This window comes from Strix aluco, chromosome 1 (assembly GCF_031877795.1).
Source record: "Strix aluco isolate bStrAlu1 chromosome 1, bStrAlu1.hap1, whole genome shotgun sequence".
Taxonomy (NCBI): Eukaryota; Metazoa; Chordata; class Aves; order Strigiformes; family Strigidae; genus Strix; species Strix aluco.
Genome location: NC_133931.1, coordinates 142,455,577 through 142,479,361, shown reverse-complemented (window position 1 = coordinate 142,479,361; position 23,785 = coordinate 142,455,577). Strand labels below are relative to the sequence as shown.

The 23,785-nt window shown below is 37.8% G+C and overlaps 2 protein-coding genes across 11 annotated transcripts in view; one reads left to right on the top strand and one right to left on the bottom strand.

Moving 5' to 3' along the window:
• ANKRD28 (ankyrin repeat domain 28) overlaps positions 1-11,303 on the top strand; it is a 125,514-nt gene extending 114,211 nt beyond the window's left edge. For 4 of the 6 annotated variants that reach the window (XM_074838380.1, XM_074838373.1, XM_074838366.1 and 1 more), the window contains 6 exons: positions 56-139; positions 657-802; positions 974-1,056; positions 1,190-1,272; positions 3,549-3,640; positions 9,206-10,948. In XM_074838380.1, the coding sequence (XP_074694481.1) occupies positions 56-139; positions 657-802; positions 974-1,056; positions 1,190-1,272; positions 3,549-3,640; positions 9,206-9,492 (775 nt within the window). In that variant the 3' untranslated portion in view covers positions 9,493-10,948. Of the gene's footprint in view, positions 1-36; positions 140-656; positions 803-973; positions 1,057-1,189; positions 1,273-3,548; positions 3,641-9,205 lie in introns of those variants that run through there. The other 2 variants (XM_074838358.1, XM_074838393.1) reach the window with 2 other exon arrangements.
• Positions 11,304-18,373: 7,070 nt separating this feature from the next.
• BTD (biotinidase) overlaps positions 18,374-23,785 on the bottom strand; it is an 11,021-nt gene continuing 5,609 nt past the window's right edge. For all 5 annotated transcript variants that reach the window (XM_074838306.1, XM_074838338.1, XM_074838320.1 and 2 more), the window contains exons 3-4: positions 22,194-22,343; positions 18,374-20,777 (exon numbers count right to left, since the gene is read on the bottom strand). In XM_074838306.1, the coding sequence (XP_074694407.1) occupies positions 19,596-20,777; positions 22,194-22,343 (1,332 nt within the window). In that variant the 3' untranslated portion in view covers positions 18,374-19,595. The remainder of the gene's footprint in view (positions 20,778-22,193; positions 22,344-23,785) is intronic.

The window sequence follows — 23,785 nt, the reverse complement described above, 5'->3', positions numbered from 1 at the left end:
TATTTAACAAAAGATTTATCATTCTGTAAATAACAGTCTGTTTAATTCGTTATAGGATAAATGACAATGAAGGTGCTGCAGAAATGTTAATTGATACACTAGGTGCTGGTATTGTAAATTCAACAGATTCAAAAGGAAGGTAAGAGTGTAAATGCACAGTGAAAGAATGCTTGTAATGTAATAGAGTGGCTCTGCTAAAAATCATTTGGGGTTTTTTGTATTTGCTACTTATGTTAATTCCCCCTTCCTCCTGTTTTTATTCTTTGAAGATTTTTTTTTTTATTCTGTGCTAGAAAGAAATTCTAGGCTTTTAAGAATCCTGTTCTGATTCAATAAACTTGAATTGGCTTTTTATTACATAGACAAGTTTGAGCATGTTTTAAATTGTATCACCTTGTGAGTAGTATTTGATGCATATTTTACTTTTTCTGATTCAAATTGTATCTCTATTATAAACTACATAGAGGGAATTATTTGAACCTTGAAGGTGACTTTCTAAAGGCAGGAGTCACAACTCCAGGAATACTGATTTCAAAGGATCAGCAGGGAGGGGTTGTCCAGTCTTTAGAATCTGCAGGATCACAGTCAGGATGCCCCTGTGAATAAAGTAGAAAGTGTGGCTGAACATGGCCATATTGTCTTTTGGTCTGTTGTAGAACTCCTCTTCATGCAGCAGCTTTTACAGATCACGTTGAGTGTCTACAGCTTCTGCTCAGTCACAATGCTCAAGTAAATGCTGTAGATTCTTCTGGGAAAACGCCTTTAATGATGGCTGCAGAAAATGGACAGACGAATACAGTCGGTAAAGAGAAAGCTTTATATATTTCTGCTCTTAGGTTTGTTAACCTTACTATGGGTAAATTTGCCTTATAGTTAATGTTCTTGTGGATATATGTTTTCATTTTGCACAAATGTAAGTCATTAAGACTTTAAGGAATATGCTTTTAGTTAATACAAATCTTTATTTCCTCAGAGGTGCTGGTTAGCAGTGCTAAAGCTGATCTGACTTTGCAAGACAGTTCTAAGAACACAGCACTCCATTTGGCTTGCAGCAAGGTGTGTGCTTAGTGTGACTTATCAGTGCTGAGCTTTGTGTTATGCACTGTTTGCAATTGTCAACTTGTTACTTTGAAAAGGCATTCAAGGCAATTTTTAAAGAGTATTTGTTATATGTTTGTTTTGTATTAAGGGTCATGAAACTAGTGCCTTGTTAATACTGGAGAAGATTACGGATAGAAACCTTATCAATGCCACCAATGCAGCCTTGCAAACGTACGTATCAGCAGTGAGTGTGTTTTACAGTGAGTTTTTGGTGTATATCTTGCTCATAAAGTGGAATATTTTTGAGAATTTTTTTCCAAATTGGTTGAATTTTAATTGCTTAATAGGTATCAAGAGTTGAACTGCCTTGAAGTGAAACGGTGTTTTGCTCATACTTAAAATTCTAGTTTTACCTGGGCACAGGGGATAAGTCTTACAGTATTGTGATTCATGGAATCCTGTGTGGAATTACTGCAATCCACTGAGATTACCTGTAAACCAATATTTTTCTGTTTTATAAATTATCTAATTTTTCGGTTAAAATTCACATCAGTTAACAACTCATTTGAGGTAAACTAAGACTTGCTCTTTAAAGCTAGCTAATAAAAAAACCCTAGCTGAAGTATGCTTTTATTCTTCAGCATGCTTTCTGTTAGCAAAATACACCTATTCCTACTAGGATGAATGACTATTTTCTATTAACTATTATGGAGAATACAGTATTCTTAATGCTTCTTGAAGATCTTCTCTCAAGTAGAATTAAGCCTATTTTGTTAACACAATCATAAGGAAAACTTAAAAATGTAGTGGTATGTCATACTGGGGAATGTATGTCAGGATGCACTATTAAAATGACTGTTCCGCATGTTTTTTTCCTTTTAAAGAATGTATTTGTGTTATAGGCAATATTTGACACCTGATATGTAGCTGAGTTATGCACATGAATTGTTAGATTGCTTTAATAATGCTATCACAGACTATTTAGGAAAAAAAACACGGGAACTTGTAAGCAACTCGTGTATTTCTCTGGCCTTAGATCACTTGTGGAATCTGTCATGTTCAAACTCCTACAGTTCTTCCAGCTATTCCCAGAGATCTGCTTGAACTAAGCAGTTAAGATAGTAAGACTTCTTTCTCTGCTTTTGCTGCTCGCCCTGGTGCACCTCAGGCAGCATGACATAACCAGAAAGCAGGAAAGGAACTGATTGCCTCATTTCTGTCTTGAAGTGGGGATGTCTTGAGAGAAGGAAAAGCAAAAATGAGATGGAAACAGAAGGGGGAAAGTATGCTACCACAGGCTCATGTAATTCCACCCACTTGCCTTGGCTCATATAGTCTGATCGAGAGATGTCATGGGGAAAAATAGGTACATATTCACACCTCTGTGAAATGTTTATATAAATTTCAAGATGTTAACAGTTGTTTAAAATATTACTGGTTTAGCAAATGTTTTGTAATACCTAAACTGATTTCTAAACAGCTTAAACAATGTCTTAGTTTGTAACAAGATAAACATTAAAATTGTTGGCCTCTATATTAAAATCATTTTAATTACAGTACATTTTTCAGTATCTGTGGTGTGCAGTAGTTCTTGAATTTTAATACTTTAATATAAGCACCATAGATATAGCTACCCCTATTTGTGTCTTTTGTATTTCTGGTCTCTAAGTTAAGGCACTTGTTTCCAAATCAAAATACAGTTAATTCGAACAATTTTAAGAATCTCAAAATGAATGAAGAGCAATATAAAGCAGAAGGGAAGTAAGCTGATTATTCTGTTTCCTGCTGGGTGGTGGTAGGGTTTTATTTAAGCTAGTGGGAACCAATTTTGAAAACTGTTGTATTTGAAAAAAGATATAATTAGAATATTTGAGGTAAAGCTACACTTTTCTTGGTTGATCAAGTCAGTGCAAAACAGCTATGGTTAATAGTTCGAGGTTTTGAAAAATAATCTGCTTTTCTTGCTTCATGCATTATACTGTAAAATAATTTTTCTATGTCTAGTCACAAGGGAGTATAGTGGTTTCTAACAGGCAGATTGATGAAATGCTTCTGCATCTCATATAAGCATTTACGTGCAATAAAATATGACTACTGTTCTGCTGTTAGTGTTCTAATGATGATTGCCAGCGATGCGCAGTAACTCTCAGATGTGACAGTATCTGTTACAACGGTTCAGTGAAGGATTTATCAACAGTAAGGTACTAGATGTTTCTAACTTTTTAACATAATAAAGTTTCTAAGCAGGTAGGTTTTTTCTGGTAGCTACTTCCTCACTGTGTGGTGCCATAATAAGAAAGCGCACAATCGTTATTGTACTGTTTCTTTGTAATAAGAAAAGAGATCTGCTGTTTTTCCCATCTCAGTTATTATATCTATAATATTTTTATAATGTGTAAATAACATACAAGTATAAATACTTCAATAATCATTTAACTAGATGCAAGTACCTATCTTACTTAATATCTTGTTCTAAGGTTTATATATGAGTTTGCTTGTCTTCACAGACCTCTGCATGTTGCTGCTCGGAATGGACTAACGGTTGTAGTTCAAGAGCTTTTAGGGAAGGGAGCAAGTGTACTTGCTGTAGATGAAAATGGTAAGAAAAAATTAACTTTGTTTCCCCATAAGGAACTGTGGTTTTAAACTCAGCTCACTGAAAGCAGTAACCCTTTGCCAATTTCATATAACCCTTGCAGTAGGTTCCCCCATAGAAAAAAATGTGTTGGTGATGGGTCGTTTTAGCAAAGCCGCAGAAGTGTAACGAGAGTGAAAACTTCTAAAATAACGCAGGTCACAGCATAGAAATGTTTGGTTTGTGTTTGTAGTTTTATAATGTATACCCTATAAATACACTAGCTTTGGCTGAAATACGGTCAGGAAAAACTGACTGAAAATGGTCAGAAAACATGATGTTTTACATAAGTGAAATGTATACTATATATATAAATAGATCTATACTTAAGTAAAGTATAACTTTCAGCTGTTAAGAAGCTGAATTGAATTGTCATTCATTTTGTCACGGTAGGTATACTGGTGCTAGCTTTTAAAAGCAAGTGTGAATTACAGGTCTCAAGCTTCTGGCTCTTTAGAGTTTTTTGGCACGTAGAAGTAAGAAAAAGTAACTGCTTTATGACAGAGAATAAATCCTATAGCTTGTAAAACCAAAGGAAAATTAGATCTACTGACTTCTTATTTTCATATTTTCATGTAAGACATCTGTGGTCCTCCGAAGCTGTGCTTTTAAAAGCATGAGAGCTCCTGCTCTTATGCCATACCCCATGTGTCTTAAATGAAAGCAATAGCTGGGGGGGGGCAGGCTTTATGTTTTGGGTTGGTTTTTTTTTCTTCCAGAAGGACTGTGCCTAATTAATAGTACTAATTATATTTCCAGTTTGGAAGGTTTTTGCCTCTCTTAATGTTTACTGTGACTTTCTCTGTGTGTTTCTTAAATTACACTGCTTAAAGTGACATAGGTGATTTAAGGTTCACTCCTTGCCTAAAATAGGGGACAGGGGTAACTGCTAAATGAAAGTCCCGAAAATGAAAAGATTGGAAAATGTATCTTTTTGATTTCTGTTTCTCATCATGCTAACTGGAGATGTTTGTATTTTTGTGGGCTTTTCATGTGCAGCCAGCCAGTTAGGGTGGATCTTTAATGTAACAGACTAAAACGTTGTTTGTATAGAGGTTGCACTTCTCTGGCAGCCTGAGGATTTAACTGCAACATGTTAAAACTTCTTCTTAATTCTGCTGATATTTTAAATTTTAAAGTAACTCTGCTACCTAATCTTGTTCCTCACTCTGGTTCTTTTCTTTCTAATAACAATTGCTTTGTTTATAAAATTTTAAGCAGCCTTGAGAATATTCATAATGAATTCTTCTTCTGTTGGATGAATTCGCCAGCTTGAAGTACAGTATGTGCAAAGTGATGAATAGTTTGAGTTGTGAGAGAGAAAGGGAAACCTTTCATGGGATTTATCAATCTATTTCACTTGTCACTGTAATTTTTCTTAATTCTTAGAAGTATTAGTACGTCAGCAGGCTTGCTAAACCTATTGCAAAAGTCTGCTTGATTTCCATAGTGTAACTTCTATATTAAATGGAAAAGCTGGCAGTAGTGATAGCCAGGTTCTGCTTTAGGTCTCCTTGTCTTTGATTTTTAGCATCTGCTGCTAGAGTATAAGTGTTTCTAAAGAAAAAAAAAATTACATACGTTAATTCTAATAAAGTAAAAATCTAGGAGAACCTTTGATTTATTTTTTTTATTAGAGAGGATTAAAAAAGTATGATTCATGCATTTTGGGAGGTGAAAGCTATCTGTTTAGCAAAGCAGACTGAAGAAATAGGAACTGGAATATTTTGCACCACAACACTGACATTCTCTTACTTTAGCATAGCTCAGATAAGAACAGTGATCTGCCACGCAAGCCTGGCATTTCAGTTAGAATTAGGTGAAACTGGAGGTAAAGTTTGAGTTAGTATTTTATGTGGAAGCGTGTCTTGATATATAGAACATGTAACCAGCAGAAACTCAGCTGGTGTGGAGTGATGATTCCCTTTTTGTCTTTGAAGCTGTCCTTTTCTATAGAGGCTGCGTTACAAGCAGTCTCTATTTGTATCTATATCTGTATAAAACTACTTAATAGTTCTCTGCTGCTATATCTGGACTACAGAAAATGATTGAAAAACATTTCAAAAATGCTTTGAAGAAAACTAACGTCACTCCCATTCTCTGCCTTTCAGTTTATAAATAATTTATCAGATATTTAAAGCTCTAGATTTGAAGTCATACTGCTCTTGTTATAGAGCATCTCTTAATGTGGTGAGATCACATTTTGAGATGTTTAAGAACTAATATCTTTGGAGAAAAAAATATAATCCTCTTGGTTCTCAAAAGATTAAATGGAACTGAAACAGCAAATTAACTGTCTGGGTATACTTTCCAAAAGTAGTCGTGTTGACAGTTCATTCTCAGTTCTGTATCAGTTCTCACTCAAATCTTTAAGTTCTTTTCCCATGTTTCCACACCTGTCTTGATGAAACTTTGGCATCACTTGCATCTACAAAAATTTTGTTGAATTTTACATTGTTTATGCAATTTTACCTGTCTTAAAAGAAATTGCTAGCTTTTTCTTTCATTTGACACCAGCTGAAGTTTTATTTTTGGTCACTCAACCAACTTTTCAAGGTTTTTTTGTTTTAGTTTTTTTCTTACTAATTAACTTACTAGGCTAGCTAAATTTCCTGGTACAGTCTGCCTTCCTTTACTCATATTCTAGTTTATATTGGAGATCTCCAGTTTTCTGGAAGGAATTTTTCTTGTAAATGCTTACAAGATGACTCATGCCTCAGATGAATTTCTTCTCTTTCTCAAGTGTAAGACTTCATTCAGTTTATCTTGAGAACTGTCTTTGCACTGACCTCATTAATAACCCTCCAGTTTTCCTGTAGGCGCCTTCATGGAAACTTTCAAGCCCCAGGGGAGGGAGCAGCTCTGCATTTGGGCAGGGGCAGCCCTGGTCTTAAGGCAGTTTCCACCACTTAGGCTCTGTTTTCTGTTGTGCAAGGAAGCAGCTTCACCTCACTCTGCTTCTGGTGCCCTGTCTATAAATGAAGATAGTGAGATATTTTTTTTGTCCTGTGAAAGCTTACGCAAATACAAGTACAGATTATGGGGAACATTATATGAGAAGTGAGTAAGAGTATTTATACCTATGTTGCCCTGATGTGAATGAGCAGTTTGCAGTCGTTTAAGGGACATAAAAATACAATTTGTTCTTACAATTTTAAAATAATATAAACAAAAATAAAGTGGTGGAGCACACAGATGTCAGTCTTTCATGGTACAAGCAGTTACTTCATTTTGCTATGTCTAAGGCAATAAAACTGTGATATTTCATTCCTAGTTATGAAAGCCAGAAGCTTAAGATCTACAATCGAATATTAGTATAAATACTGTTCTTAGAGAACTTTTAAAAGAAACAAGTAATCTGTTTCATTTTTCAATTGGCTGTTAGTTTTTTATGATGAACTGGGATGCTCAAAGGTAGCTGGTGACTGCTTGTTTTAATTCTTTGAGCTTTTATCAAATCATGTTAGTGAAAGAAATGGTGTTGAGTACAGACAGCTTGAATAAACTTACTTTCTGTGTCATCTTACCTTCATACAATCTGCAGCAACTGTAGAAATTAAATTGTGTGCATTTGAGTATCAATGCTGAGCCTTCTGTTCTGCCTGACGTGCCTGAAATGCAGTCTTCATCCAAGTGTAGCAAGCTCTGGCCCTTGCTTCTGAAACCTCTCAAAATGTATCTCTTCTGCAGACTGTCACTGTTAACTCTGAGCTGTTTAAGTGCTGTGATACCTTACTAACAATGAAAACATCTGCTGCGCTGCACTTCTGTACGGCCCTATCGCATGGTCAGCTGGTGCGTTTTGTGCTTGAATTATCTGTGTGTTTCCTTGGATTGTATGCTCCTTTGGGCAGGGACTGTTGTCTTACTCTGTTCCAAGCATCAATCACAAGGTCTGTCCTGAGCAAATAATAGTTCAACTGCGAGACTGTCTGTCTCCAGCTTGCTGTTTTCTTAATTTCTAGCTACAATTATTTTCCATAATGTGCCTACTTGTTTAAAACTTCTGTGCAATTGTACAACACAATAACTACTCCTGAGCTCTATCCTAACACTTGACCTGGATCTACTTCTACAATAAAGATGATTCCTTAGTAGTTGAAACACTTGCTGGTAGAATGGGCACTGCCTCATTTTCCACACCTTCCGAAGGTCTGGATAGAAATCCATTGTGGGGTTTGCTTTCAAGCCATCATTATTTAAAATTACTTGTGTACTTTTTACCTGGATTTTGTACGCCTGTAAGCTGTGGACTGGGGGTAGTGCAGGACTTCAGACTTCCAAATGTACCTGAACATGAGTCTTCCTATTGAGCTTATACCCATCGCACATCTACCGCATGCAGCACGAGGTACTGCAAGGGGGCTACAGGGTGATCTTGCCACCCACCTCTGTGTGGAGCCAGGCAGAGGGAACTTTGGTCTTGGCAGCAGAATTAGCTGTTACCTGTGGTTGCACTTACCTGACTGCCCTGCTTCTAGAGCTGCTGTTGTCACCACCAACGGCAGTGCCTCGGTGTTGTAGATATACCCCAAGACCTGTGCCAAAACTGATCCTCAGGTGCCTTGCTGAATGATTAAGCCTAAAGCCTAAGGCAGGAGCAATGCACAGATCTCCACTGAAAAGAATTTGAAGCATTTTTCTTGATGTTTAATGAGTAGAGGCAAGTAGATAGGGAAGGGGGAAGCTGCAAAAGGAGAAATGTTGGAGGATTAGTAGAGCCACAGTTACGCAGAAGAGATTTCACAGCTACGTGACCTGACTGCAAATCCTTGCGCAGCCCGAGTCCTCCTGCATTTGGGGGCTGCCACAGTAGCATTGCCTGGCAGAAGAAGTTTGGCCAGACCAGTTCAGTAACCAAGAGGTGTAGTCCTAGCCTGCTAATCCAGCTGGTGTTTCCTCAAACTTCTGCAGATTTCTTAATTGATATCCCTCAAATAAAAGTTAGACATTGGCTTTATATTACTGTATGTTGTAATACAGTGTAGGTTGATTGAAATTGTACACTGCCTTTTCAGTTACCTGGCCCTGATGCTTTAGCCAGCTTGTTACTGAGATAGGACAGTCTTATTAAAATAACTGTCCGTGATGAATATGGAAGCTTCTGGATGAATAAATATTTAACATGTTGAGCTGTAGTTTCTTGTAGTTGAGCTGTAGAGCTCTCTAGTGAATGCCTTCACCCATCATTGTTGGCTGCCATTAGTTGTCCCTTCTCAGTCAAGTGACTTCCTCACCATTTTCAAATCCAGGCTTTTTTTGCTGGCCTAGAGTGTCTGACTGTGCTTAATAAAACAATACCTGTCTCTGTTCCAAAGCCCACTAACTTCTGGGTTGTTTTTGTAACCGGAAGTTTAAAAAAGTCTGATTGATAAGTGCATTTAATTCTATGGGTTTTGTTTTGGTTTTTTTTAAATGGTGCAGAACTAAGTAATATACTTTTACAGCTGAAAGGTGGCATGATCTTGGAGAAATTTTTACGGTGTCTTTATTTTAAATTAAAGTGGGTTTTTTTTCTTGACTTTCTAGGTTACACACCAGCTTTGGCCTGTGCTCCCAATAAGGACGTGGCTGATTGCCTAGCTCTCATTCTCGCCACGATGATGCCTGTTTCATCGAGCAGCACGTTACCTTCCCTTACATTCAATGCCATTAATCATTACACCAACACCTCAAAAACTGTCACCTTCGATTCCTTGCCAATCATGAGGAGTGACCATAGTTCTTACTGTACTTTCAACAACATTGGCAGGGAAGGTGGCTACCCGTATACAGAAGAAGACGAACTCAATGACTCAGATTCTGAGACCTATTAGAAGCTACATTTTGCAGGTCTGAAGAGTGAACGAACCCTCATGCTGGAAAGTCAGACTTGTGCTTTTGAAAAAAGCTATCAGTGTTTGAATGCAAAAGGAGGAGGACAGACCTTTGAGAAGATGTTTTTTATTGTGGTTGCATATAAAAAAAAAAATAAATCTGTGAGACTCCAGGAAGATTTTTAAGAGCATATTTTGCAGAAGAAGCATAAATTCTTGAATAAATACTTGGAATCCATGGCAAAAAAAAAAAAAAAAAAAAAAAAAAAAGTCAAAACTGTTTTATTTAACTGTGTTCTACCATTCTGTTTCTGGTGCCAGGAATAATTTCTGCAATCTGGGCACCCCACTTGCTGTAAATGAACAACACTATTGTACAACAAAGGAAGCTAGATTTAAATATTATCAATAAAACTAAAACCATTTTGAAGGCAATAAATGAGTTTGGTACAGTAGGCATTGTTTGTGCTGCAAATTGCCAAAGGACCAAATAACTTAAAGATTTTTTTTTTTTTAATTAAATACATTTTTGTGAAAACTGGAATAGGTTATTTGAGAAGTTGTTTCAACCAAACCTTAATTACTTCTGGAAAAGAAGCTTAGATTTGGTTTTAAATGTTGATTTATTTTTTTTTTAAATCATCTGAAAGCCTTCCGACACTATTAAATGTTCCATGAAAGAAAGCAGATGTACTTTTAAGTTTTGTTTTCTTTTAAGTGAAATGAAAATGAACTTGTCATACTTTTATAATACTAAACCAGCTAACAAGGTGAAGTCAGGGTGAAAAATGTACAGTGTAATAAACAAGGGAAGGGGTGGGAGATGTGGGAGGGAAGCAGTAATTGTTGCACAGTTTTAGATTTTTTTAACTCTTGGGTTTTGGATCAAGGTTTTTTTTAATTTAAAAATACACTAGTTACTTCAAACTATGAAACTGCATAAAAAATTGAAATGTCTTGATAACCCTGTTGTGATTGAGAGTTCTTTTCAATAATTTTCCCACTTCCTTACATCATAAATTTGTATGTAAGATTAAACTTGTATATCCCTATCACTTTTCTTATTTTTAAATCCTGGAGTTACAAGGGGGGGAGGTGAATTTAAAAGTATATTTCCCTATTAGAGAAAAAAGTACAGTGTCTGGTCTGTGGGAAGAGCTGTGTATCTTTGTTGTGCTCCATTTAGAAAATAAACAGCAGAAACAGGTCCCTGTAATGTAGTTCAGACTTGCCCAATTTTTTTTTTAATTTATAACAGACTACTGTGGTTTTTTTAATTGCCTGAAGAATGAAAAACTGACATAAGTAAGCTGAAGTTTTGTCTGTTAAATATGAATATTTACTTTATTTGGCTCTGCTTTAACTATAACTGTTACTTTTCAAGTGAATTTGTTTATGTACATGCAAGGAATCCTTGCATGTCCTGGTAAAGTACAAATAAATTACTACAAACTGATTCCAATTTCCTTTTTATCCTTTTTGTATTGTGAAACTGGAAATCTTTATGATATTGTAAATTATCAGCTGGTTTTCTGAACATAGTGTGGAAACACGGGACAATATTTTGATCTATTTGATAATTTTGTGGGGTTTTTGAAGAATTAATGAGCATGTACATAGAAATAGTGACTGCTTGAATACTGTATTTACCTGCACTCTTTCAGTACTTCAAGATTCCTGTATATTTTACGGAGTATAATAAAACCCAAATGTGAGTTCTACTAATGAATAATGTATTTGTATCTACTAAGCATTAATGACAAAGTCTCCTTTGTTGAACTGTTAGAATTTATAAAATCTATTTCACAGAGTCTTTGCCAGCATTTTAATTCCAAAGTGATGGTGAGTTATTTAAAGTAATTTTAAATGTTACATTACTTCATTATTCCTTTAGGTTTTCTTTTAAGTATTACTTAACCATTTGTGCCCATGTTCATTATTTATATATGCAATATGTTTGTGAGCAGAATTAGATGACTTCAGGGAGTTCATGATTTCTGTATTTTCTTTCCTCTGAATCTTGCAAGTATGGGGCCATGTGGGAGTGATGTATGTGCCTCAGCTGAGCCTGCAGGCAGCGCTCGAAAGATCCATAGTGGCCTGTCTTGAGATTCACTGCATCTATTTAAATACAGACCCATTTTTCCTCATTCGCTTGTGGAAAATCTGAATCAGAATGCCAAGTAGCATGCCTGTTACTGAAAAGGTAACAATTGTGTATTTCTGTTAATGAAACTGTCCAATTTTTGTTGCTTCAAAGGAGCTGTGAGATGGTATTAACAGATTTTTCTTCTCTGTGCTAACTTCTATTTGACTTCAAGATGACCCATTACCTCAGTGTAATACCCTGTAGCCATGGGACAGTTTATAGGAGGGGACACTCCTATCTTATTTGAAAAATTAGGGCGGTAGAGGCAGCTCTTCATGTTCACTGTGTGCCTGGATGATGGAGGAGAAAAAGCTCAGAAGGTGCTGGTTTAAGTTAAAGATTTGGATATGGAATACAGGCAAATGCAGAAAACAGTGCTGTTGAACGCCTTTGTTTCCTTATGTCAATCGTAAATCGTGCCTCTCTTCCATTTCATTACTAATCACTTCTTGAGGAAGAAAACTTTTTCACTGTGTTAAATTGCATTATTTATAAGTTTTGTGAACTTTTTAGAGCTAAAGATCTGTCTTTTATTACAAATTGTTAATTCCATTTAGGAATTCAGAGTTACATGATTTGTCTATCTCATAATTAGAATTTATTCATTGCAATTTGTATGTATTTGTTCCTATTTAAAAAATAAAAACCAAACAAAAAAACCAAAGAAAAACCAAAACAACTCCAGTACACCTGGCGGTATGGGTAGGACAGCAATTGCACCTTGTAAGTGATAATTGGGACTATTATTAAGAATATGGTCTTACTCCAAAAATGGAACGTGATTTGTTTAAAGAACATGCTACTGTGGTCAGAGACCACTTTCTTAATTGGGAGGTCAAGGAACAGCAGGTTCCTTGATTCTGTAAAACAAATAATGCAGTCTGTAGCTGGGGGGGGGCAGTATTTTAAAAAAAAAAAAGTTCATACCTTAGTGGAGGCCTGTTCATTTCCAGAAAATTATACTGGAACCTCCATCTTTCTAAAAGTAATCTTCCTCTTTTTGTGCAGATGAATAGGGCACAATTACTGTTATAACCTTCATCCAAACACTCTCTTGGATTTTCACCAAGAGAGAGCAGTGAGCCTTGGCCGGACCACTGAAGCAGTAGATTAGAATAAAAAACCCTTTTCATCCTGAAAAAAAAAAAAAATGAATGGACTTCAGGAATGAGGACAACCAGCTCTGTTCAGCTTTCTGTGTACTCTGACTTCTGGGATGTTTTCAAAGAGTTTTTCAGTTCTCAGGGTAAATGTTCTGCAGGAAAAAATGCCAAGTGAGTTAGTATTAACCTCCTCCTAGGCCGAGCTGTTACTTTTAGAGCATAGTGTGATAGCATAAATGCTGTATGCTGTTACAATGAAGAATCAGTCTGACTTCCCCCCCAGCCCCTTCCAGACCCAGAGTGACCCTACTGTAATCAAAAAGATTTTTTTTGTAATTTCTTACAAAGTCTTGATCTCTCTGTGTCTCCTGCTTTGTATTACTTCCTATTAGTCCTTATTGTTTCCCCACGCTTAAGATATCTCCAAAATAATCATATAAATATATTTGGAACGATCAGAGCTAGAAATATGCACTTTTTAAACTTGGATCTTGGCTGTGGTTGGGTTTTTTCTGATTGTATATCTTCTTGTTTAAAATTCTGCCTTGTCTACCAGGCTAAAGAATTAATAAATGTTTGGTTAAAAAAAGTAAATATTTAAAAATTAATTACTTCAATGTTTTGCTCCTTTTAATATCTACACAAAGGGCAGTAAAGATCCCAAAGCTGTTACCTGAGCTGTATGGAAGATGACTGAAAAGGAGCATGAGATAATGTTTACAGATTCTTCAACCCAGTAGTTCTGGTTTTGAGAGGAATTAGCCTTCCTCTCTTGCCCAGAGATTATGTCCATTTAAAGGCAACAACTGCTGTAGTAATCCAGAATAACATACTCTATTTAATGTCATTTTACCCACGAGAATGTTCATTAAATGAAGTTGGTTGGAGATAACATGAGTCTTCTGGTAGCTCAGCTTCTTTATTGTGAAAAAAAAAATTAAAATGTGGTGACGTTTATTAATCATGTAATAACTGGGTGAGAGGATAAGCCTGCAGAAAGATTGTAAGTAACAATGAGTACTGTACAAAGGACTGTTGTCTGGCACATACTTGTGAAAAGTTTCCTCGTGTGCATAAAAATGTGGAACATTAGATGTGTCTGGGGAGCCCATGCTACTTAATTCTGTGTTTGGATCAGTGAGGTTCATGTCTTAAAAACTGAAACCTAAACAAAAAGGGTAAGACACATTAGTTCTGGAGAACTGGAGGACGTGCTCTTTGGGTCAGTGTCCCACGGGGTAGGTGAGGGAGCCTCACAGGCTTCCCCAGCAGCAGCTGTGAGAGCAGCAGGAGGAGCTGGCAGGAGTTCCCCTCCTCATCTACTGCTTTGTCTGCTCTGTCACTCTGCTGATGGTACACAGCCACTTCCATCGTGCTTTTGGTTAAAAAGCATTGGTTCCTGGTAACAGTAATTCCTGATAATCCGGTCCTGGTTGCAATCAGACTAATAACCTTGGAGAGCAGGGCCTTTGATAATCTCTTAATAAGTAGTTTAAACCTTAAACACCACTTCCATAGGTCTGGATTTAAACTCAGCAAAATTCATTTTAATAGCAGAAAAAAGCATTTAAATTCTTGAAGTTGGTCCAGCAAATTCATATAAATCCTTAAATCCAAGACTGACTGGAAATTATTGCCTCCTGTAGTAATCTCTCAATGATTTGTGCTGACTTCCTCATAATCCTTTAATATGCTGCAGAAACTGATGGGACAGTTGGAAAATAATTCTTTCAGATTAGGATTAAATTTTTTTTTATAAATCTGTAGCTGGAACTCTAAATTGGACAAGATAAGAATTTATAAAACATCAGTCTCCTTTACAGACTGAAACCTGAAATGTTAAATGTGAAGACAAAATACAGGCTGCTCTGTTAGCTGGTAGCATTGAATTTTTTCTTTCTGGACTCCTTTTCTCACTGTAATAGCCATACGTTTTGAAGAACGGTAAGTGCAAAGGAACCACCACGCATTAATTTGAAATGGCAAAACAAATAGTTATTCTTCAGAAAATATACTATTATTATATTTATTCATCATCTATAAGCCTTATTACAAAAATCCCTTCATTTTACTGCTTAACGGGAGAAGCAAATGCCTGGCTGGATGTTGTAAATGTCACCCGTGCCCCTAGTCTGATCCATGTATCCTCTCCACTTACCAAGAGAAAAACTGAAACGGCAGCCTCGGAAAGAGTGTTTCTGTCCATTGTTCCGTCATCTAGAGCCCAGGAAAATCACAAGAGTTTTGGCTTCCTTTCCCTGGGAGTTACAGATGTGACTAAAATTTTCAGGCTGTGGGCTTGTTCCTGTCTGTGCAACCCACCTCGCAACTGAATGTTCCTGACGGGAAGAAGATGAGTATCCCTACTTGTGGGACTTGAACATTTCTTGCAACTCTTTCCAACCTGGTATCCCAGCCTCTTTAGCACTGTTATTTGTCTTCAAATAAAGCAGTATCTAAATTATCCATGCTTCCCTGGTGCGGTGTGTTATTCTACATTAGGATAAACTGAGCTCTCTCCATTCCATGCTATGTTTCAGCATTTCTGAAGCCGAGGTTGGGAGAGGAATCTTGCAGTATTTCAGCATGTAACTGTAAAGATAGTTGAGTAATATGGAACTTAAAGACCCTTTCAAGCTGTCTTAATATTGTTGGTGTCACTAAATATTTAAAGAGGAGAAAAGCACCTTACATTCTTTTTTTTCATTAAAATTTCAGTAGAAGCAACCAGAAATTTTGCTGTTCAGATTCACAACAGAACAAAACAAAGCCTGCTTCCAAGCCTTGTCAAATGACAGGCATGCAGATTTTCTTCTCATTGTACCCGGGAGTTTGACTTGGTTCAGAAAGCTTAAGACACTGAGGTGTTGGATGTCCATTTATGTTAAAAGAACAGATTAGATACCTTAAATAGTTTTAAAGTAAAATCTACGGATTCACATCCTATCCTGTCATGTATTTTCTATCCCTTGCCAAATTTTGTTGTTCAAGCTGTCTGCATAGTTTTCTTAAAATCTTAAAAATCTTTCTTAGAATCTATTAACATCTTACTGAATTCAAACTTTCTAATGTCTTCTGCCAAGAGTCCGTTTGATCTGCTGTGGGTACTGGTATCGTCTTGTGACTTCTGACCCATGTTGCCTACACCTGCTCTCCCAGTGGAGGGAGGACGGAGAGCACAGTGAATCTCCGAAGTACTTCCATTGCTGTTGACCATTACAAACTTGATGGAGCAATACTTCCCACTTCCACCTGTGAATATTTTGGGTTTTCAGGAATGGCATTTGTCACCACTTTTGGGGGTTTTTTAACTTACATAAACAGAGGAGGAAGGGATAGTTCTACCTAGTCGCTGAATCTGCATGTGTGCCATAGTGGTGGTTAGGTGTTGTTTGGCTCCTCTTTCTGTAACAGTTCTGGAAATGTAATTTTCTTCAGTTGGCTCTTCTATTCACTTCAGATGGTATGTCTGAAGCAGCCAAAGAGGGCAGTCAGTTTTTTGCATTGTTCCCCTTGGGTTTTATGTGATGCTGGGATGTTTGTTAAATGCCTGATGTTGCAAGACAGGTCCTAGCCTGCGCAAGACCGTGCTGTGCCTCATGCCGATGGCTTCCTTGCTGCCATGTGGACTGCAGGAGGCCCTTGAAGCTCCATTGCTTCAGTCTGGTTCCTTTCACTTGTAGAGATCTGCCTAAATGAGCTTACCCCCGCTTGTGCATTGTGAAGATCTCTGGTCTGAACAGATTGTCCCAGTCTGTCCCCAGCTCCTCAGCCTATTCACATGCCTCTCAATAACTTCGCCCCAATGTCCTGTTTGCCTAGTGTTCCGCTGATGTGCTTTCTGGAGTAATCGGAGTATCCCCACTGTAACTGTAATCAGAGTATCCCCACATCTACCTGGAAAACTCACTGGTCATGCGAGGCCTAAAGCAGCAGATCCCTTATGAAGAAACCTTTAACATCTCTGACCTGTGTGCTGTTACCCCTGCCTGGACAGACAGTTCCTGTGGTTGTCTTCCCTTTCCTGGGGGCAGTGTCAAGGCCCTTTAAAGACATCGACCCCTGCTGCCGGTCTCAGTGGTGTTGGTACAAATTTCCACATCTCAAGTCAAATTAACCTTAAAATTGGGTGATTTAATGTTGGTTTAGCCTTTAGCTGTACTTCCTGTATGTCAAAAGATCCTTGTGTTCTGGTTTGGTTTTGTTGCACTCACAGACGGAAACAGTTCAGGAAGCTTTAATAAAACTGCCTATACCCACTGAAGAGGTAATAGATGATGGGCTGCGTTACAGTGTATTACGAGTCTGCCTGTGTGAACATCGGCCTTGCTGACGGCTTCTCACACCTCCTCAGTAAGCAGTATGTGGCTCCCTCAGGTGAACGCCAGGTTGTTTAGGAATAGTGCTGCATTCAGCTGGGATTGCTCTCCCAGCCCAGACTTCCAAAACCCACCAATCGGTGGTGGCAGGTGTCGTAGGTTACTGCCTGGTCACTCCGCTTCAGAACGGACACATCTGTTGTCACTCAAAGATCGGAATGGGGGGGGTGGGGACAAGTTACTGGTTAATTATCCAACGTGTCTGGTACTGTCTGTTCCACTGTTTTCAGTGTCTCTTTGCTAAAGGCTGCTTTCTTGGGTACAAGGTATGGGGACACACTCTAATACCTGCTCTTCTCAGGGAGGAGACAGAGCAACATGCCCCATGCAAACGGTAAGGCCAGAAGGTCTTGTTTCTCATAGTTATGACATACCCAAAGTGTGGAATAGCTCTGTGGAATACGCTTTGCAAGTATCTCACAGATAAATACCCTTCTTTTTCCTTCCCTTAAGTATAGCAAATACACGTAATGCTATTAACTGGTTTAGCCTAATTTGTTGTGAGAACAATGGTCTGCTTTGGAACTAAATCTGAATCAGTACTTAGTGCAAGAGGATGTGTGTTTTTCAGTCTACAAAGTGGAGTGGGGAGGCTTGTCCTGAGCATTGAAATTCTCCAGCTGTTCATTGTTCCTTTCTTTTAGACTTGGTCATATGGTACTAGAACCAGAAGCACAAATAAGCACCACAAATGCTTTTCTGTTCTGCCCTGTAAGTTCTTGAATTTGTGCAGCATTCAGCAAGAACACTACTATGGGTGCTAAAGAACTAACAATTTTTAATAACCCTGCAGTGGCACTGCCTACTTCTACATCCACAAGTTTCTGTCTACAGACATTCCCCTCTACATATTTCTGTCCAATATATGCTGCAGGATAAACAAACCTGTTGTATTGCTGTATCAAAGCTGAGTGTGATTAGGTGATATAGCTCGGAGAAGGAAGGTTTGATAGAGCCCAAGATCATCAATATTTATATACTGTTTTTGTGTAAATATTTAAAGAATCTTCAGGTAGAAATTCAACAATTTCTTGGTTGTTTTGCTTTGAAATGAGAAAGTGAGTTCATTCAACACAGGAGCCTACTGAGCACCTTTCAGTACACACACTTGCAGCTGCCATAGTGGTTTGAGTTTGAACACGTCTCAGAACTGACGCAGACCACCAAAACGGAGACTCGCAGCTCTCCCGTTAGCGCTCTGCTCCCCTCGGCCTCACAAACAGGCTGAGCAACTGGAACGCGAGGACTCGCCAAGGGAACGGTTGTGTTTATTGTTACTCAACAGCTATGACGCAGATGAAGTCAGAACGCCCAGTAAGACCACAGAAAATTATAATGCTTGAGAATAAACTATCTTCTCTGAATTTAACCCCCAATTAATAGCTTTTGAATATTCTCTTCCCAACTTCTTCGCTGCAGTAAAACAGTTTGTCAGCGCAGTACAATAGTTATAGCACTTAATCTAGTTACTGCCCTGGAAAGAATGGTGTGTTTTACTCATTTAGCAGCAGGAACCTTCCATCTGGCACACAAAATATTTATGTAAAAACCTTGCTGTCCCACAGTTCATTATGTGCTTTTCATAGCTCTTGTTGAATGAATTTATGAACAATGTGTAGGATGTCTTAAAGTCCAAACAGTCTTGAAATGACCTCTCTTTTAAACAGGGAAAGTTAAAGTACTTAAACAGGATGTAACAGTTGTTGATACCCATTGCCGACATTTTCTTTAAACACAATTTCTTGCACAGTAGGCTGGAAGTTGTGTCTCAATGCAGTCTAGTTTTTCACAATCATTTGATATCATCTTCCCCAGACTAGCTGTCCTATAGATGTTCACAACTGTAACATGCAGTTACTGTTAAAAGTACATGAGAACTCACTGAGTTTTCTAACAGGATTACAGACAACTGAGTGGCCAGTAAATGGTAATGATTTCAGCTGGGAGTTTTTCACTCTAAGAAAAAAAATAAGTCACAGAACCCTAACCAGAAATCAGAACCTCACCCTCTACAAGCTACATGTATGTATACATATATATTTTCATGCATGACATTGCACAGTATTTGTGTCTTTGTTCCCTTTTCTATTTTCCTTTCTTTTGCAACAGTTTTCCATTCCATTCATTTCCATACTCCTAGCCAGGACCTGGGAAAACTGAAGGATTACATTAAAAGGAATAAATTCAGTTGAAATGAGAAATGTTATTTTCCCAATATAAACCATCACATTACAAAAAGGCTTTATCTTTGCAAGGCAGTTCTTTTACTTCTGGTAGAACATAAGCTACCAAGGTACATACAGCCTCTTAGGTTAAGTGCTTCGCTTATCATTTCAAACATGGAATCTAATCAGTCAGTCACATAACAAACACACCTGAAGCTCTAGGAAATACAGATATTCAACAACTTATGTTAAGATGTGTACTCTGAACATATGGGCAGTTGTTTTCTGATTCAGTCAAGTATCTGTGCTAGTCCTTTTCATACCATCGTCCATATAGAGCAGCTGTCAGTAGGCCAGATGATGTTCTATTTTTGCTTATGAAATAATGGTTGTTTTTCCAGCCCATGTGATCAGCAAAGTCCAAGGTAACACCAGATGTCAGTAGTAAAGGAAATATATAAGGGGTGCTCATATTTCCCCATAGCTGGAAATCTATCCGAGCAGTGGCATCTATAACCTCCTGCCCACAAGTGCTAAAGCTGAGCCCACCACACTTTACTAATGCGCAGGCCTGGACATAGTATGTGCCGTGCACTGTATGGAGCCCATCAAACACTCCCAAAGCATAGAACTCATCAGTGGAAACAGCTCTCTGATAATTTAAGTAACAACAAAGGGTATTGGCACAAACCTGGAGCTCTCCTTTTTCCTCCCATAGAGGAACAAAAGTAAAGTTGTCATACATCATTTCTGCATAAAATATAGGAGGTAACTGTTCATTTCCTTTTTCTGACGCTCTGCCAGGGCTCTCTTCTCCCTCCTTAAAGCAAACTTGATCATCTGGTGAGATGCCTGTAAAAGTCTTGCATGACTGATGTAAGTTCTCTCTGAATCCTTCATTACTGTCTGAATTGGTTTGATAATCTGTGTTCACAGGAATTTCTGCTACTATGAGCTTGCCACCATAACTTTCCATGTTGTGGTAGATGAACGATTTGACTGGAGTGTATATGCCACTCCCTGTCATGCCCAAGGTAGGGTGGTGGATATTGGCTGCTAAAATATTGATGTTGAAAGCTGTTGCAAAAGCCTGTTGAAATTCTACAGCAGACAGGAGTGGGAGCTGGTTCATCCAGGCAGTAGGATATACAACTTGTTTCAACTTGTATTGTTGGATGAGGTTCACTGCAGGCTCAAAAAAGAGTATATCAAAGCAAGTGAACATACCAAACTTGCCAGCAAAAGGGGTATCGAAGAGTGTATAGTCCGGCTCTGGAGGGGTATCAAAAGCGTATTCGAAATACAGATTGTGTTTGCGATACGTGGCTACCAGCACTCCGTCATCACTGAACGCCACGTTGGTATTGAACTGGTATCTGCCATCAGACGGACAGTGAGGATCAGTGTGCTCACAGGGTTGCTTAGTTCCTAAGTTTGCCACAAGGAATATTTTGTTCTTCAGTGCCATGCAGCTCAGACGCTGAAGAACCTGGAGAACAGTATGGGAAAATGTGAGCACTTCAGAATATGGAGGAGTAAGTTTTACTTAAGCAGCTATGACTTATTTTTCAAATTATTATTTTCAACTGGACATTGAACGCATTTGACCGTATCTGTAACAATTAAAAGTACTGATGATTTTGCGACAAAAGCTACTGGAACCAGTAGCTTTCTAGACTGAGAAGTATTTCAGATATTTATTATTTTCAAAGTAGCACTGAAAACAATTATCTGGGCTTTATTTCCCCAGAAGTAAGTAAATAAATAAATATCTCTGTTTCAAGGGCATTAATCTTACTGTTGCAGGAGCACCAATGGCTTTAAAACACCATAGGTCAACTGAAAGCTTTGACAAGGCAGCATAACTGATCTGTGTGTGCCTTTCGAACAGCAAACATCTAATAATGACCATTTGCACCTGCAATGGCTTGTTCCTGCAACTAGATGTTTTTACTCTAAATTTTTTAAAAAAGTGATTACTAGCTACAATTTAAGGAAGCAGAGATGTAAATGGACAGACTTTGCATAGCTGTAGAACAGAAATACAAAAAGTTACAGACTACAATATTACTGGGATGTTTCTTCCACGCCACAGAGAGCTGTACCAAAGACTGCCAGTAGTGCAATCTCCAAACAGGATCTCAATGGCAAACCAACTTCCTGCTTGCTTGCCCATGATCATTGGTAGTTGAGATTCTTAGGCCAAAGTAGGTTACCATTTACAACTGGGATTCCTGTTTGCACACAAATTCTGCTTAGTAGGCACATGCATGATTACTTTCATTACACAGACTACTGTAACATTAATAAGAATAAATAGCTTTTATTACTAAGCATGGTTATTTTCACTTTGGGTTCAGAAGAATCAATGAAAATACTATTTTTGTATGCAGGTCACATCTTCTGTAATCACATTTGGTCCGTGTTAAGTTGGAAATTTATTACATTATAGCAGGTCAAGTCCTGTTACTTGGGCTAATCATTTCACACACAATCACTCAGTTGGAATGTTCTGATGTCATTAAAACTGAGTAACAAGACTGCATCAAAAGTGAAGATACTGCTATGTTGCTTTATATAAACCAATGTTGTTCAAAATAAAATCACACACAATTTATCTATTTAGAGAGTAATTACCATTTCATAGGTTGGGGAGGAGGAGAGACAAATGCAAATAGCTCATAAACAAGCTAATCTTCTTGCATGTCTTTATCTAAAACCCTCCTCTGCTAAGAATGAAACCAGCATAAGCTGAGACCCCATGAAAACAGAATCTGGTACTACAAGTTGTTAAACTTCGTGCTTACTTCCCTAGGCAAAACTACTAGAGCTAGCTTCCCACTTGGAGCACAAATCTAGCATTCAGGTTATTCCACCTCTCCGCAGAAATCACTCCTACATTTACCTCTGTGTCATTGAACAAATACGGCTCTCTGCATGGATTCCACTTCACGGAGTGTGAATGCAGAACGAAATCTAAGTAAGGATAAATGGAGCTTCTGGTGAAGTTGAAGCCATGGATTCCATCTTCAGGAAAAACAATGATCTGTGCCCCCTATATGTAAAACAAAGATGTGTTTGGTAGGAAAAGCAAAAACCGACCTAAATGTGAAAGTAAAAAAGGGTATCTCATGGGTAAAAAGAGCTAAAGAAAGTTAAGAATAACCCAAGCATGTTTTGACAAGAGTGTAGTTTGAAAATATCTTTTCTTTGATAGTAAGTGTAACTATGTGTATAAAAAAAGCTTATTTAACCTGATGCATACCTTTAGCTTGAAAAATAATCTATTTGACAATATTTTAAGGGCATGCAAATAAGTGCAGACTTCATCCAAATTCTTACCAAAAGTATTGTCCATTCATGTGAATCATGAGAATGACATCACTCAAGTTAAAGACTGATGATGTTAAAATTTGTCTTAATTGTTTTTCAGAATTACGCGATTTGCAGATGAACTTTGTCAAAGATGCTGTACCCGTGTCAAAGGTTCTGTAACTGTGTCAGTCGGGGCTATATACTATGATTAGGTATATAGGCTTGGATAGGGTACTGGCAGTATTGTTTTCAGAAACAGCTTGACTGTGGAAGCAGTGCAGATTCTGGTAGAAATGTAGCCATGCCAAAGCCTGACTGGCTCTACCTGAAGTTCCTACAAAATGTAGTGGACTCCTCTTAAATCAGACACAGCATCACTCAAATTCTTGTGTCTGTTCAAAAGTCAGTTCAAATGTGTTATCTGTGCTATGACTTTGGGATATTTATGTGTCTTGGATGCAGTACTGTATAAAAATAGCTATTATGCTCCTGAACTGTGATGCCCAGTCATCATTCTCAAAAAAAAAAAACCAAAACCAAAAACCCAAAGAACAAATACCCACTTTTTCAAATTATATAAAAATTTTAATTCTTCAGTTCCAAAACAATAGATTTGTGAATCTTGGAAGTCAATTCTTCTCTGCATAGGGACAGTAATGTCTACTTCCTCTGACTAGAACCAGCTTTGAGTTTTCTTGGGGAGGGAAGGAAAGGAGTCTGTGTGTAAGAACACCCAGAAATACTAGTCTCTCTTCTCTAAATATATTTAGACTGAGAACCATTCCATGGAGGGCAGGAGAAAAGAATGGAAAACTTTACTTCCACAAAGTTGTTCATGGTGGAACATTCATTTCCAAAGTATTTAATTTCCTTAAGTTTTTAGAAACATTCAGGAATTTCCACTGAGAGCACTGGAATAAAATCAAACCCAAAGACAGCTGTCTGTAAGACAATCTTTCAATAAAAACATTCCATTTCAGAAAACAGAAAGGAGCTAGGTATTCAGACCAAAATAGAAAATTAATTTCCCTATACTAAATAACTATAGGCGTGTTTTTCCAAGCTTGGAATAACTCAAGTCAGGCGAGCTGCTAATTGGCCTGATTTTTTTCAGGGCTGCTGGCAGGTCAGAACGTCTGAAAAACCAGACCATGGTTCTGTATATAAATATGGCTTTAGTTG